Source organism: Tetranychus urticae, chromosome 1, assembly GCF_039701765.1.
Source record: "Tetranychus urticae isolate SD_2017Ah chromosome 1, NJAU_TeUrti_SD_1.0, whole genome shotgun sequence".
Classification (NCBI taxonomy): domain Eukaryota; kingdom Metazoa; phylum Arthropoda; class Arachnida; order Trombidiformes; family Tetranychidae; genus Tetranychus; species Tetranychus urticae.
The window spans coordinates 7,141,844-7,158,637 of record NC_142958.1 but is presented as its reverse complement, the minus strand read 5'-3'; the positions used below and the strand labels follow the sequence as shown (position 1 = coordinate 7,158,637).

At 31.3% G+C, this 16,794-nt stretch overlaps 2 protein-coding genes and 3 long non-coding RNA genes across 5 annotated transcripts; 3 read left to right on the top strand and 2 right to left on the bottom strand.

Moving 5' to 3' along the window:
- Positions 1–10: 10 nt before the first annotated feature.
- On the top strand, positions 11–472 carry LOC107367280 (PAXIP1-associated glutamate-rich protein 1A). The gene has a single exon (XM_015934976.3). The coding sequence runs from the start codon at positions 11–13 to the stop codon at positions 470–472; it is 462 nt and encodes a 153-aa protein (XP_015790462.1).
- Positions 473–1,010: 538 nt separating this feature from the next.
- Positions 1,011–4,916, bottom strand: LOC107367282 (uncharacterized). The gene is made up of 4 exons (XR_001569853.3): positions 3,108–4,916; positions 2,839–3,029; positions 1,862–2,194; positions 1,011–1,570 (listed from the first exon to the last, which is right to left on the bottom strand). It is a non-coding gene; the product is annotated as an uncharacterized LOC107367282 (long non-coding RNA).
- A 635-nt stretch (positions 4,917–5,551) lies between these two features.
- On the top strand, positions 5,552–8,174 carry ImpL2 (Ecdysone-inducible gene L2). Its single transcript, XM_015934974.3, has 4 exons — positions 5,552–6,019; positions 6,166–6,339; positions 6,511–7,038; positions 7,174–8,174. The coding sequence occupies exons 1-4, from the start codon at positions 5,933–5,935 to the stop codon at positions 7,186–7,188; spliced, it is 804 nt and encodes a 267-aa protein (XP_015790460.1). The 5' UTR covers positions 5,552–5,932; the 3' UTR covers positions 7,189–8,174.
- A 454-nt stretch (positions 8,175–8,628) lies between these two features.
- LOC107367283 (uncharacterized) lies at positions 8,629–10,412 on the bottom strand. Its single transcript, XR_001569855.3, has 4 exons — positions 9,985–10,412; positions 9,776–9,909; positions 8,940–9,384; positions 8,629–8,838 (listed from the first exon to the last, which is right to left on the bottom strand). It is a non-coding gene; the product is annotated as an uncharacterized LOC107367283 (long non-coding RNA).
- Positions 10,413–10,556: 144 nt separating this feature from the next.
- LOC107367284 (uncharacterized) lies at positions 10,557–12,476 on the top strand. The gene is made up of 4 exons (XR_001569856.3): positions 10,557–10,855; positions 11,015–11,456; positions 11,745–11,939; positions 12,003–12,476. It is a non-coding gene; the product is annotated as an uncharacterized LOC107367284 (long non-coding RNA).
- The last annotated feature ends 4,318 nt before the right edge of the window (positions 12,477–16,794 follow it).

Sequence of the window (16,794 nt, the reverse complement as noted above, 5' to 3'; positions counted from 1 at the left end):
AATCCTAGCAATGGGCAATGCAAGCAATCAAGAGGATTGGCTGGTTGAATGCAGCGACGAGGAGTTATATGATGTAGCCAACAATTTAATCATACCATTTAATCAACCTGGTGGGACCAAATTATGGGAACCAAGCGGTTTGAAAATATCTTCATTGTACAAACAAATTGAAACATCTAACTTGGTGGATCTGAAATGGATATGTCCAGAAAAAAGGTCATCATCTGATCATTCAAACAACTTGGTTGAAAAGAGGCAGATCGCTGAACCAAATGAAAGCAAGCCTAGTTCAATGGAGCCAAATCAATTTGATTTTGATGAGGAACCGCAACCCGAAAAGTACAATGATTTCCCTAAAGCAGGGCCCAAAAGAAGAAACAACCAGGGCCAAAGAAAAGTCACCAAATTGGACAAAGTCTTGAATGATATGAAAAAGTATCAAGATGATTTCAGTCATTTAACAAACACATGATCCTGTACAAAATAACCCAGTCATTTGTTTATAGAGTTTTAACCTATTCCATTACTTTTTTAAATTTGATAAAACAAGTCATCATGTTGATGATTGTAATTTCAATGGGTCTCATTAAATTGGCATTACCAAAGTAAATTTCCAACAATTTCAATTCATTTTCATGGCGCACCGGTTAAATGAGAGTTACCATTGAAAAGCAAAAAAATGTAAATTTGTAAACGGTGTACTGATTGAATAGTAAATTTGTTAGGAATTGTTATTAAAATATAATTTGTAATCTGACTCTTCTAACCACATCTGTATGATTACAGATTGGAAATACACCAAAATTGTATCTGATTCCATGTATCCATGTGCCTTGAAGGTTGTCAATTTCATTAACGATTAAAACAAAACATTAATTGTAAGAAAAAAAATTGTTGCTAATGCTTTTCATTTCAATTTATGAATTTCAAATGGATGGCAACATCTAAAATAACAATCATTGTTAACTAACCCAATCCAAACCAAACATTGAGATGAATCCAAACTTTGATTATAATCATAAAGATTGCTAACTTTACTAATCTTTTTAATTTAGATTCTATCAAATCTATTCAATAATCAACACTGTGGTAGGTTAATTGATTAAATGATTAACTCAAGATTATCTAATAGCTTTTGTTTTAAGTTTACATGAAAAGAACCAGAAAAATTCAGTTAGCGTTGGATGTACTTGGAAACAATTGATTCCTAGCTAGCTGGGATTACAATTTGTTTAACCAATAAAATGACATCTGTAATACATGGTTTGAATTGCGTACAGAAATGATTAAAACTGGCCAATATTGGATGAATTGAATGAAATTTTATCCAAGGGTTGATCCAAGGGTTGATCCAAGAGTTGATTTCAAGCTGCAATCAAAACAAGTGAACATTAACCAAGCCGATTCAATCAACTTTGAAGGGATCATCAGATGTTTGTTATTGCTCCTCTGACCATCAATGATTAACCAGAAATAAGGCAAACAATCAACAGCTAATCAAGATTATTCCAGTTTCCAGTGGTCCAGAAGACAGGGAAAGACCAAAGACCATGTAAGATGTAAAAAAGACCTGTAATGAAGTGAACAAAATTTGTGGTTAAAAAGATCATTTCTGGTTGATTAATCATTTGATTAAACTCTCAACAACATGAAGCATTAATTAATTAAGCAAGTTATTTTGGTTAAATCAAATCAGTTAATGTTTCTATTTTTGAACTTATTCAATATTTGGTTGGGACCTTGAGACATGTAATGTTATTATTTATAAATATAAATGAAAGTAACGATTGTAAATCTGTTGATTCCTGTAACCCTGACAAGAACTGATTATTGTTTTCCTATTAACAAACTAAATACTCACATGGGGCTTTGTTGATTGGTAATCCGGTTTACACTTGATATACTTTAATTGTCATCTGGTTTGACCAATTATCATTAAAACCTTATTCATTATTTAACCTGTTAAAAAATAAAAATGAAAGATAAGATGAGAAGGAATCTTTTCATAAGCAATAATACATCATCATGTGAATTGAATTAACATCACATGGATACATATTTCCTTTTTCTAGTCCAATGTAATTTAATGGAGTCAGTCCTCATCATAATCATAATCAACCATCACCATCATCATCAAGATCATTTTTAATGGAATTTTCGAAGTGAACAAATTATTATCATCATCAGGAAATGACTAGAGATGAGAAGGGAAAAAAATATTCCCAATCAAAATCATACTTTTTTTTATAACAAACTTGATACTTGTTAAAAGGATCATCAACTGATTAGGTTATTTCAATTAAAACTTGTCCACAATCTAAATCATTTAAAATGGTTCAATGGTCAGTTTAGGTTGACTGTGAAACTAAACCCAATTCTGGTTAAGTCACCCAAAGTCAAATCCAAACTCGGTAACCCAAAGATTTCTTGAGCAACTACAATCAATTGTCAACCCAATTAGTGAAACTTGATCAATTTACACATAGTTAACCAAATAATTAACCCAAATAAACCAGTCTTTCAATTAACTTTAATTCAAAGTGAAAGCTAATTCCTTTTTTTCAGGTTAAAGTCTTGCGTCTTTTTACACAGCTAATTACCCAATTTATTGATTATTTTAGGATCAATTGTGAGTTTAATTTACATTACAAATGGTAATCTAAACCAAGGAGGAAAAAATTGATTGCTTGCAAGTTAAATTGAACAATATTCATTGACTGATTATGCCAAATGATGTTAGGTTATGTCATTCAAGTTTTTGTTGATTAAATGCTTGTAACTGTCATAATTAGATACATTATTTTGATTAGGGAAATATCAATATATCGTTAATCTTACTTTAATCAGTTAATTATTTTCCTTCTTGTATTAGATTATTAAATGTTTCCAGAGGTGTGAGTTTAGTTGGCCATAATTTGCACTGACAATGTGAGGCTGGTGATTGAGCATCGAGGTAATTCAAGTTGTATTTGGAGTGAAGGAAAAGCCCGATAAATGATGATATCTCTTGATATTAATCAGATTGGGTCCTTGATTCAATTGAAACATGAAACATTTTTTCAAGTGTCCTCAAAGTTTAATCACAGGTAGTGGGAATTGTAACTTACTTGAATCATGTTTCGTCAATCATTTCATCATGGTAAATTCACAGGTACAATTGGAATTAACTGGAAAATGCAAAGGGGAAATCTTTTCCGATTGTTTTAAATGTCAAACATAATTAATAATTAGCCTGATTAAACATTATTATAGCAAAAATTGTAACATTTTTCCCCTTCATCATCTTGAGTATATTATCATTATTGCCATGTATAATTGGTTAATAACAGAAATTATAAATTAGCAAATTCATCAGCTGAGCCCAAAGTAATCAAAAAAGCTTTTCAACATTTTTCAAGTTGAACTGGTTAACTGTTAAGACTTGCAACAGTTGTATTTTTGTTGTTAATTGAACATTGAAATTCACTTTTCCACATTATATTAGTGTTGATTGAACCATTAATCATTACCATCATCATGACCGGTGCCAAATTAACCATTAGTTTTCCATTAAGCTTGCAGAAAAGTATAAGATGAATATTTGGATTGATTGTTAAGGTTGATCATTTGTCAGTCAATTAAGAATTGGTTAATATCAAGTGAGGGAGAGAAGGCACGTAATCATATTAGTCAATTTGGTGGAAACATTTTACTTATGTTATATATGTGACTATCATGGATGTGTCAGCCTAACATTTGTTAGTTTAACAATTAAAATAATCTCATTCCAATCAACATATCATCATTGTTTATTTTGTCCTTTTGATTTATCACAAGTTGGCTTTTACCTAATACAAGTTGTTGCTGGTTACGATTAAAAATGAAACAAATCTCATCTCAATCCATTCGAGGTTGACTCTCATAGTAAATAGTTGTTAATGGTTACCCTCAATTTGTATGCTTGCTTTATCACGTACGAGCAAAAACGGTAAGATTGTTAATCACTGTGTCACTTGATTAAATTTAAAACGACACTTGATTTTTCTAGACACAAAAAATGATGTTATTTCAAATTTGTTGTCCCAACAAGGTGCAATAATAAAAAGACAGACCCTGAGATTCGTTGACCTCCTTAGATGCATCGGTAAATGTTTCACAAGATGAGAGAAAAGAAAAATTGAAGATTAAAAGTGGAACCTTTTCACTGATTTGTTGTTGCTCGATTACATGGCAATAAATTGAATCCAAAACTGAGGAAGAAGGTGGATTGCAAGGTGTTAAGGTCACAACTAAAAACGATTCACAAAAGTTGATAAGAATGATGATAAATTGATGACCCGATTAAACCAAAAAAAAATGATGAAACAGGAAAGTGAATTTACTTTCCTCCATTTCTTGGATTAATCCACAAATGGATCCACATTGGATTGAATCCTGGTGAATCCAAAGGGTCAATCTGGTAAAAAAGGGCTAACCAAACGATATTCACGCAAATAAACAGAGAGTCACAAGTTACGATAGTGTTGTTGATGGTCAGGTTGTTGATGATGAGTGGTCTTAATCAGTAAATTGATGGTGAAGCGTACACAAAATTTGTAACATTGATGGATAGTGTTGAAGCAATTCACGAGATTTGCCTAAAGGAGAGATGCGAAATGGAATACAATCCATTTTTTATTTCTTACAGAGTAACCATCACAGCCTAAGGGAATAAACATTTTGATTGTAAACAAAATACCATAATTTTTAGTGATTAAACGATGGTTTCGCTGGCCAGTTATCCTTTATTTTTCATAATAATGATCACGAAAAATATCAACATCATGTAAGTCCAATCAATCTAACATAACTTTCAGTTGTCACTGTTTTGTAATGGTTGATGAAACGTCTGACATGTTTCTTGTTTACTCAAATGTTACTTGGACTAATGGCGGTTAAGAAAAGTGAAGCCATTTTGTAATTTTGCTTTTCTTTTCTTTTGTTTTTCATTTTCTTATCTCTTGCTTACTAATAAGGTGACTTCAACTATAAACTGTGTTTTAATTTGAACAAAAAATGCCACAGACAAAGGCCAGTTATCAATCATGATCCTTCAAACTTGTTTTCAAGAAATCAGATTTCAATTCTGTGAATATTTGAGTGCTCATGAAAAGAAGAAGAAAAAAGAAAGTCTTTTTTTACTTTTTTCTCTTTTAATCAATTCTATCCTCAACATGATCATCATCAAGACACTGACGAGTTAAACTCTTATTCGTTACCTTCTTTCTATCTTTCTTTACCTTTCTCTTCATCTTCTGACTTTTTTCATGCTCACTTTTTCCTCGCTATCTTTTCGCGCAATCATCTTTCTTTACACATTTTCATCATCATCATCTTTTCATCAAACCGGCCTCTCTCACTTGCTCCCTATAATCCACGTGGTTTTGCAGTTTTATCATCATTTTTCATCATTCTCTTTCTAATTTACTCTCTTTTCCTCTATCAATCTTTCTCCCTTTCTCTCACTATCTTCTTTCTCCTTCCCCTAGGGATGTTTAAAGGGAGATGATTTTTCGCAAACGGAATCATTTGGACGATTCCTTTCAACTTGTAAACAACCTTTTCATCAGCTAAACTGATCTTTTTTGTTTCAATTTTTTTATTTATCACAATTTTCAATCTACACATTTTATTGACTCATTGGTCACCTTTTATCGTTAAAGTTATTGTTTCTCTAATCAAGAGATTTGTTTTTATTTTTTGAAAGATATTTCACCTTTTTCTTTATCTAACTTGGTTAATACAAGCGCGGTAAAACAGTTGATCTTCTTGTGTTAATCCGGACTTGACTTGTCATTTTTTGATCTGATTAGATCATTCAACACTCATCGATTGTTTTCTTTCTACTTTATTTGGATTTTGTTATTTGTTATTATTCAATTGTGATCTGTTTCTGAAAAAGAAATTCTCAACTATGTTTATCGGATTAATAGTATTAGTTATAATTAGTTTAGCAGCAGCTAAACCTTTCAACCCAAAACTGGACTCATCAGCAGCCTCGGTAAGTATTTTTTAAAATTTCTAGTTTCCTCATTTGATTTCTATTCATTTCATTAACCAAATATTCAGAAAGCTTTAGTTTTTATGCAAATATTTCACTTTAGAAATCATTTATTAATATTGCATCATTTTGAACATAATCAACAGGAAAGTCGTCCAAAACATGTTAAAAGCCGTCGAGAGCCTTATGTACGTTGGCAGCATGAACCTGCAAGTAATTTAATCTTAATTGCTGGACAAAAACACACGATAGAATGTGAAGCTGCTGGCAGCCCGCCACCTAAGATTATCTGGCTTAAGAACGGCCAACGAATTAATATGGTAAGTTTCATTAATTTCAATTTTTAGAAATTATTTTCTCAGATTATCTTACCGTTAGTTGATTATCTTGGCGCTAAAATAGTCCGTTTTCGATGTCTTGCTTTCAAGTTTACTAGATTAATTTGTTGACACTATTATTTTCTGTTCTTGAATTATTATTGTGATTATTAGGACGATCAAGCTATTTACGGCAACTCAGATATTGTTGATACATCAGAAACCCCTGAGCTCGGATTAAGTATAACTAGATCCAAATTATACTTGGGTTGTGTCAAACCCGAGGATACTGGATTGTACACTTGTGTTGCTGATAACAATCATGAAAAGATAATTGCTGAAAGTCAAATCAAGGTGCTACCATCGTTGAAATCATCACCATTTTCATCTTACACTGAATGCACTGCAAATGAATTAAAAAAGCCCCAAATAGCCATGTGGACACATACACGTATAGAAAACTTGGATTCCCCAGTGATATTATTCTGCCGTACTGATGGTAGAACAGAAGCGCAGATTAAATGGATTAATTCTGATGGTAGGGAATTAACTCCATTCACCGTTGATGGTAAATACGATATACTATCCAATGGTGATTTGTTGATAAGAAAAGTAACTTGGGATGATATGGGAAGCTATTACTGTGTTGCTGAAAACCAATATGGCCAAGACAAGATTGAATCATTCTTATATCCATCGCAGGTATAAATTAATTCATTGCAATTTATTTCAAACCAATTAACCAATTAGCTTACCCTAAATCTTTAAACAATCAATCTAACTTTACTTTTTCTTTTTCTTTTTTTTGTTTCTATTTTAATTTACCTCCTACTCCAGCCTGATAAACAATGACATTAGCTACTAGATTAATTTAGGTTTTTATTTAATTTGATTAATTTGAATGAAGTCAATTCTCTCAAGCTTTCCGTCATACTATATATAAGTATATATATATTAATACATGATACAGTATATATAAATATATAATTACCGAAATACAAAGCTAAAGAGATAAAACAACCAAGCATATCCAAAGAGGATTAAAGCTCGGAAATTGAAGAATCAAAGAGTTCAACTTTTGCATCAAACATCAACTTACCAGTCCAACTGTCTCACCATGGTGCATATTAACACAGATTGATCTGAAAACCACAAGAAAACCATGAATTAACCACCGACGTCAACTGTGTATAAAAAACACTGATTGTGTGATTGACACCTTTTTCCAGTTTTAATCATCATCCTTCTCCTTTTCAATGTTTCCTTTCTCCTTTTTTTACATCCAACCCATTTTATTTATTGCTCTATCATAATCATTTTAAGCTCTTTTTTTTCATACATGCAATTGTTTTTGCCTCCTCTACAATACTTAATTTTCATCCATTTTTTAATTGTATCCAAAGCTATCATTTTGCCTTTTCCCTCCTTTTTTTCGCTGCTATTGCTGCTCTTTCTTCCTCTCACTTTCACCTTCGCAATTTTTCTCACAAAATGAGGTATAATTTGTCCCAAAGTTTTGTTGAATTTGTTTTTTATGTCACTTCATTCTAATTGTTGAAATGCCTAAATTAATTGTTCATCGCTTCTCTCCAAAACCTCACATTTTAATCTCAAACAACATGTATTTTGTTAAGCTAATGCCATTAGGTTTTATCAACTCCCAATGGTCAACTTCATCATCTATTTAAAGAACCACCTTCAATGGCTGCTTTAATGACTAACAATCAAAAATGAAACTCAATCTTGAAATGGCCAAATTTAACTTTAAAAATTTAACAAAAGAATAAAATGATTTTCGAAAAAATAAAATAAAAATAATGATTAACAATTAAAATAAACTCTCTCTTTACTCCAAATATTATCACAATGTGAATCCTCATCAATTGGAACAAAACGTTAACAAGCTCTTGAGTTAACTATAATAATTGCACTCTATGATTACCATGATTAATGATCTTTCGGATAATTTGTTGATTATTAAACCACATAATTCATTTTAACTCTTAAATCAAATGAAATTTTCAATTGCTTTCCTAAATCGATTGCTTATTACTGACTATAAAACTGAGAATAAATGAATAATTTCGATATATAGACTCTGATTCGATCGCTAATAATCAAAAGTGATTGAGCCTGAGGAGGTGAATATTATTGATATTATTATTTCTGCATTACAATTTTAAATCAATTTCGATTGATTGAAAGTGAGTCTTAATGATTGTTAAATATGTATCAGTTCAATAATTTAAAATCATTGTATGGAGTGAATTAAAGAAAGCCAATAACGCTAAATTACTTCGGATAATTATAGAAATAGTAGGATATTTTACGCCAGGATTCCTTGGTGATTTACATGATGAGATTTGATATACAGAGCAAAATATTGATCTAGATTGTAAAACAAGGATTAGTTCATTTGTTAATTTGATAGCTGGAATCAATTAGATAATTGAAAAGGTTGAATTTCAGTTGAAAAAGTTGAATGAAACCAAATCCCGTAGACTAGAACAAAAAGAAGAGAAATGAACAAATTAATCTTAACCAGGTAAAGTGTAGGCGAGTGATTCAACATTATACAATGTAATTTAGAAATAGAAATTTACGTTTCCAGGATAACTGATATCACGAGAATGATTATGATAATGAGGATCACTGGGATGATAAGGATGATAAAATAATAGCGATGTAAGGTGGCTAATTGCAAGTTAATTATCTTTTGAGCTGATCATCAGGGCCTGCGGCTTTTTAATTTAAAATATTTGAAACATTTCATCAGATATTACGGTGGTAATCAGAGGTTTGGATGCGTAAAGAATGACGATTCCAGTGATGTTAAAATTGAAACTTGACATTTGAACATTTGAATTACAATTACGAACTGGTTGAAGATCAAGATGAAGATGAAGAGGATGAAAAGCAGCAAAAAAAGAAGATGATGAAAACTGAATCAATCTGTGATTTAATTCAACGAAAAAAACCAAATATAATGAAACTGTGTGACGCAACTCTGGTTACAATCCAATCGAAAAGGCATTAATTTAGATTTATCTGAATGAAGAAAAGAAAAAAGTTTAATCAATTACAAAGCAACAATCTGATGATAATTAAGTTGCGATCACTTTAGATACTAATAATGTAGTAATAATACAAAATTGGTTAATATCTTAAGGCTTTTTATATTACTATTAGTACTAATAAACTGTGATAGCACTTGTTTTAATAAAAACTCAAAAAACAACAAAACATACCTGATTGATAGTTGAAGTTAGTTAATAATTATATTGAACCAAATCAAGAACAAGATAAACAATAAAAAAAGAAAAAGAATTGACAAGCAATTAGTTTATATAAATGTATGTAAATGTGTTTCCATGATTCAAGTTGATTCTATAGTGAATCAAGTTTCATTAGTTTCAGAAGGTGAATTTCAGAAATTTACCTTTCTGTAAGCATCACTGTAACCACCATCTTGATGATTTTCCCGCTTAATTTTCCTCTTGAATCACTGGTTTCCATCTTTTTTTTTGCTGCCATTTCATCTTCGTTTTCTTAGCTTCCATGCTTCTAGAATAACTGGAAATAAATAATCATGAATTTAAAGAGAAAAAAGAAAATATAAATATGAATATGAATGAAAAAACTGATTACCTTGACTTGAAGTCTGATTGGATCGTTGATAGAGGCTAAAAAAAGTTGTCTTAGACATTATTGAAGGTCGAAGTTATCATGAGTACTTTTCTGTCATTCAGACCAATAAATTTATGCATAAAAGAAGGAAAATTAAGTTGATTCCAATCATTTTATTCAAATTGCCAATAATATTTAACCAAGTTGAACATCGATTCCATCCATATTGATGAACACACCAGAGCACATAACCATATAGAAGAAGGAAAGTGTAAATTTTACAACCATAATACGCATTAAACCTATCAATCAGTGATATTTAACGGGACTGATTGAGTTAAATTTATTACCAAGATAGGGGACATAATTGGAATGACGTTAATTAACAGATAAAAATACAATTTAATTAATGAGATGCATAAAAGTGATGACACAAACATCAAGAGTCTTGAATCAAGACTCTTGCTTAAAGACAGTTGATTGTAAAATTGCATTGTAATCGCGGTTGAGCGCCAATTTTAAACGAAAATTGACATTAAATTGTAAATTAAAATTGATGAACAAAATAATCAATAAGATAATATTAATCATAAGCTAAGCGATAATAGTTAAAGCTTCCTTGATTATCTCACAGAGAAAAAGTGCTCCAAGTTAATCTATGTAAAAGTTGATTGTATCAGAGTTGGGGGTTTGTCAAGGTATCAGATACCCTTAGGGTTCGGTGACCCAATGAACCTCCGGGGCTCAGTTAGTGAGAGAAGAGAGGCCATCATCATTATCATCAGTACCATCTTCATCTTCTCCTCATCATCATCCTATCATCATGAACCGCCCTATTCTCAGGCTATCGACAAGAAGAGAGAGTCAAGTAAATCTCATGACTCTCGATACGGTAAAGTATCTGATAGAGGCTCTGATCCATCTGATTGACAAGACTAGTCGATTGTATAGGGAAAGAAGAAGACTTGTTCTGATAAAATAAATCAAAGTAGATAACATTATTTAACTCGTGTCTTTTTATTTATTTTATTTCATATTTGATTTATGAAAGTTTATTGAGTTGATCATGGAATCAGATGATCTTGGTGAACTAAATATTAGCTCGCTGTTGTCTCTTATTATCCCAAGGAAATTCAATGAACCCAAGACAACGTTGCTACAGATGCAAACCTTCACTTTTTTTCGTGTGTTTTCACTGGATATTGGATAAACTTTGGAATCAAGGTAACATTTTTAGGTAAACCACCTTCATCGTCATCGTCATCACCATTGCTAGCCCATTCATCATGTTCAAGTTTTACTCTTCCCATGGCGTCAAGTTGTCTCAGGAGAAGATGCTTAGGATAATGTACCACATGATTGTAATTAATTATTTTCTGGTCTTGAACAAGCTAAAGATAAAAAAAGGATGATGAAAACTGATAAAGACTTTGCAAATTTGCTTTAAGGTTAATCAAATAATCATATCTTCAAAGAATTGGCTCACAACCAAGGTAAGGAGAAGCATCGAAAAAGAAGAAGATGAAGAAGATGATGAAGAAGAAGAAGATAATGAGTAAAGAAGTAGAAAATAAAAAAAGACAAATTATCGATTATCCTCAATATCATCATTAGGATCGTTGCCCTTTTTCCTCTTGAATAACTAAGCCACATTTTCTGATTTTTCAATTCTCACTATTATAGTCTTCATCATCTTTTTTCCTCTTCTTTTCTTCTTTTTTTCACCTTCTTCCTGGCTTTCTTTCTTGTCTAACATTATCATTTTCTTCTCCCTCTTGTAGACACAAAATGTAACGTCTTGTTGATTGACTAAGGTGAGAATATGCCAGGAATGTAGGGGAAAGGAGAGAGGCCCATCGATGGATTAGGAATAGCCCCTAAGGCTTGGATGATACAGTGATGATACAGTGATGATTGTCTATCCTTAAGCAGTTTACATGATTGTCCATGTAAATTATTAAAACACGCAAATACGTGTATGTGCATTTACGTTTAAACTAATATGTTATTAATATTATCCCATTTTTTATTTTTGATAGGTTTTTACACATTTTACAGCAAAGACTAGCATGTAACTGTTAAGGAATTTCTCTTCATTTGGTACAACATACAAATAATTGTGATACACATGTGGATATTGACAATAATGGTGCATCTAATGCTTGATAAATTGCTCAAATACCTGAGCATCCATTGAGGCAAACAGCATATTCATGGAAAAATAATTACCAATCGGTTAAATGATAATTGACTGTTATGAATTACCATTGATGCCAGTGTACCAGTTTACGTACTCTTTTCTTACTCTATATGACATAATTGGCGTTTTTTGCTAATCACAGCAATTTATTTACGTTTCGCTTTTATAATGTTTGCTCTTTTACCCGGTTCCTTCAGGGTAAAATAATCATAACCATGTATTTGCTGATAAATTTGAAGCTCTCGCTACATGATGTTATAACAAAAAATGAAACGATTATTAAACGCTAACATAGGTTTTCAGCGATCATTAATTTAGTAACGAATCCATCTTATTCAACTGCAATTATCTCTCCATTTAAAATGCAAATAGTTGAATGATTTCAATTGAAACAATTACCAGTATCAATGTTGTTAGATTTGTAACTATTTCAAATCAATTTTTACAATTGACTCAATACACTTTTGAAATGGTGAAAAAACCAATTATTATGATTGTTACAAAGTTATAAAACATTTTAATGGATAGACACTGATAATTAACAAAAAAGGTATCTTAATTTCAATTGATTAATCGACTATAATTATTTAGCAATTAAGTAAATCAGTGAGACTGTTTGGAACCAGGAAAATTGAAACTCGTCTATTGACTGAAGGATAAAATAATCAGCATTTCCAAGTTAAACCATAACCCGAATATAATTTAAAATTGTATCTCTTTTTAGCTTATAAATCAACAGTTAATATTAAATTAAGTGCCTCTCAAGTTTGCTCAGCTTTACTAATCAAATTAACAATTAGCTTTAAGATTAAAGGTAAATAAACATTGCACGCAATTTCAAGTAAATACAAATTGAAGGTTGAAGTGAATGTGACTATTTGAACGTATTCACACGCTATGGCAGAAATGATTTTTGTATGATGATTGTGACGATTAACAAATGACGATTATGATGATGATCTGTTAAGGAGGTGGTTAGTGGTTAATAATGAGACCATGGAATGACGTTTATAACATCATTTCAATTGCCTACAGGTTATAAGAATGAAAAGAAATGTGTAAAAATGGTTTTCTGTTGGTGAATCAATTGAAGACTAGATGAACCATTCAAATTGAAAATGATAACCCTTAAGCTTATTACTAGCGCCTTGATAGTCAATCAGATATCATCATTATCATCTTGATTATCATCTGTTAAAAAGGGCCTTTTCATTTTACTCATCAACAGGATTAATAAATATATATATTTATATTTATATACAATTATTGTAATTGTATCGTGAGGCTTAAAATGCTGTCTGCTTCAGGTCTGCCTCAAAATTCAAAGCAAAAAAAAGCCTCCTCTGATAACCATGAGAAATTGAGGCAACCAATGATTATCTGTCTGAGGGAATCATCATAATCATCATTAACATCATCATCATAGTATTCCCTGCTTCCTTTATCATCATCATGATCAAGATTATCAGAAAGGCTCAGGGTTATTTCATAGAGGTTTCCTTCAAAAATGAAAATAAAAACTAATCTGACCTACCTTGAGATAGTTATCATTATCCCGTCAAGGACTTTTTATCAGGTAAAAATTATCAACAACGTAAAACATGTTTACTGTTTCCAGAATGATTAACAGATGATTTAAATTGTGGACAATTGATTGAAAATATTTACCTTAAACTGTAACCTTTCATCCTGTTGGATGGATCAACATTGAAAATCGCAGACGCATTAAACAACCAGTTGATTGACTGTCTTGGGTCTAATTAAAAGATTGAAACTCATCAATTTAGGAAACTCAAATCTTCAAAATTAGATAAGTCTAAAAATAGCCATTCAATCATTAGGCTTACTATTGATTGTTCAGCTGACCGTTGTTGATCAGCTTTCATGCTTGTAAACATTGGTTTTTACATTGAACCAATAGATTTTAATTGAAAAGCAAAAGGATCAACTATAAATAGTGTCATAGAGGTGAACTTTAATTTATTTTTAGCTGATTAAACTCCTTTTTGTTCATCAGATGTAAGCCATGTTGATCAAATTTCCTGTGAGACAGATTATTCATTGAGTCCAAAAGCAAAAATTAATAACGTTAAATGGGCAAAATTAACAATTGAAGATGAGAGTGCCAACGAAAAGGAAACATTCATTTAACCCAAAACAAAAGCAAAACATAAACATTGATATGAATCGAGAGACCAGGTTCTAGATGAAATAATGATTGCGAGACTCTAATAACAGTTTATTATTAATAATATAAAAAAGCAATAATAGGGAAAAGGCTAAAATTGAGTGAAAGCATATGAAAACAAAATTATACCTGTTATCAAATAATATCGTTAGCCAGTTGTGTGGGTTCCTTAAGTGGTGGATTGATTAAGTTAGTTTGACACAAATTAACACCACCAGAGAGCATCGAGACTATTCAGATGGCTAAACAATTTTGTCCTTAGCGTAGGAAGATACAATTGTATTGAAAGTGAAAACCAGAAATAGATGAAAATATCTGCATGATAATATAAAAATAAAGTCATTTCCACTCTTCCAGCAAATGCGATAATTCAAAGGTAATATTACCAAGGTAAAGCATTCGAGTTAATCTCAAATAGTCAAAGTGATTATTGAAATTCTCAGTAAAGCATTATAGACAGTCAAGAGACACTAGTAAAGTTAATATAATTTGATAATTAATTCACCCACTCGAGTGCAATTACCATTGGTTAGCACAGGAATTCAATCTTTAGCATTTTATTACAACAAAAGGAATGAAATCAGCTTTTGAAGCATCGTGAGAGATAAATGGGCTCAACGAGGTTTAACCGATGCTTAGCTAAAGGTGATTAAAGATGAACCATTGGCTTGAAATTGTGAAAGATATTTACCTTTTATTATTCAGAATCAAATGAATGAAGACAACTTTGTGGGAATCGTTTACTATGGCATTGGAGGAAAAATTAAGGTTAAATTAGCATTTGTCAAGTCTGAGAATCATGTGCATCATCATGTGTTTTTCAAGTTATAGACAGTGTGGAAACATCGTTTGATTGTATAGTTCTGTATCTATATCTGTAGAGCTACTTTTACCTGAATTGTCAGATAAGTAAGGTGAGTGCCTGGTAAGTTTCCCAATATGACCGTATAAAATCAATCAACTCTTCGAAGTTATCTAATGTTGCGTTTATGGATGAGTTTGATTGAGATCCTTCAAGTTGATGTGATTGACTTGTAAAGCTAGCAGTTCGAGCGAGTTAGATAAGAAATCGGAAAAATACGCTGAAAGGCCCTGTAGAGGTTGCATTGAAATACCTCAAGAGCTTCATCGTACAAATTTTACTTTCTTTGACTCTCCAGTAATTGCTGAATGATTTCTTCGAGGGAATCGAGGTAAAAGTTGAAACTTGCAAAGCTTTTAGGTTGTTTATGTATTGAAAAGGCACAATTGACACAATTGTAACATTTGTGCATCAAACTTGGGAACAAATGGGCAAAAATGGGTGTAAATCGATTTATTGCAAATTTAAACTCTGTTGGCTTGTAAGGGCACAAAAACTGAATCTATTTGGATGAATTAAAAATTTCTATAATCGATAGTTTCCGGGAAAAACGAATTCAAAGTTTAAACTTCGATCGCGTTTTGTACAATAATGGAAGAAGATTTTTTCACGAAACTCATTGTACTGATGTAACTTTTAACAATCAACTAGAAAATGTACTTATTTTGAGGAATAAAGTTTTTTAGTTTTCTGTAAAACAGATAAGTTCGATTTTCAATCAAACCGACTGATTTCGGTGACCGCAATAGTTCGAGATCTGAAACTCATGATTATTGTATGAAAATTGTTTGCTCAAATCATGGTCTGAATACTTTTTTAGATTTAACGTTAGTACTCTTGATTTTGGCCATTCATCGCAAAACTTTAAAGCTCGATACTTTGAGAATGGCATCATCTAAAATCATCATTCTTTCATTAATTTACTTCTTTACTAATTGCTAATCCAATTCACTTCAATAAATATCTATTAACCCATTTTGGTTATGAGTTTTGGGTCGTAAATGCACAAGAAACAACTTATTTAACAAAACAAACTCATCTCAACCAATATCTTGCTAAATTAACCAACTTTCTGGTTAAATTTGCAAACGAAATGAAAAGAGTGCTGCAAAAGACTAGAACATTTGAATAAAGAGTTTAGACTTGGTGGGGTTTGTTTGGATATAAAAACTGAGTCAATTGACATTGTTGAAAAATTTCTCAGATCAATAGTTTTCGAGAAATTGGAGGTTAAACTTGAAACTTCGATCGCCTTTTGTGCAATTATGGAAACCAATTTTTTCATCAAACTCATTTTTGTTGATCAAACTTTTAATTGCCAACCTGAAAATGCACTCATTTTGAGAAAAAAAACTTTTCAGTTTCGACAAAACAGATTAGTTCGATTTTCATTAAAACTGACCGTATTCCGTAACCATTTAAGTTAGAGATCTAAAACTTATTATTTGTCGACAGAAATTGTCTGCACACCTAATGACTTGAATAATTTTTTCAATGCATAGTTAGTTCTATTGATATTGGCCATTGGCCTCAAAACTTTGAACCTCGATATATCGAGAATGGTACCATTTACATTCATTA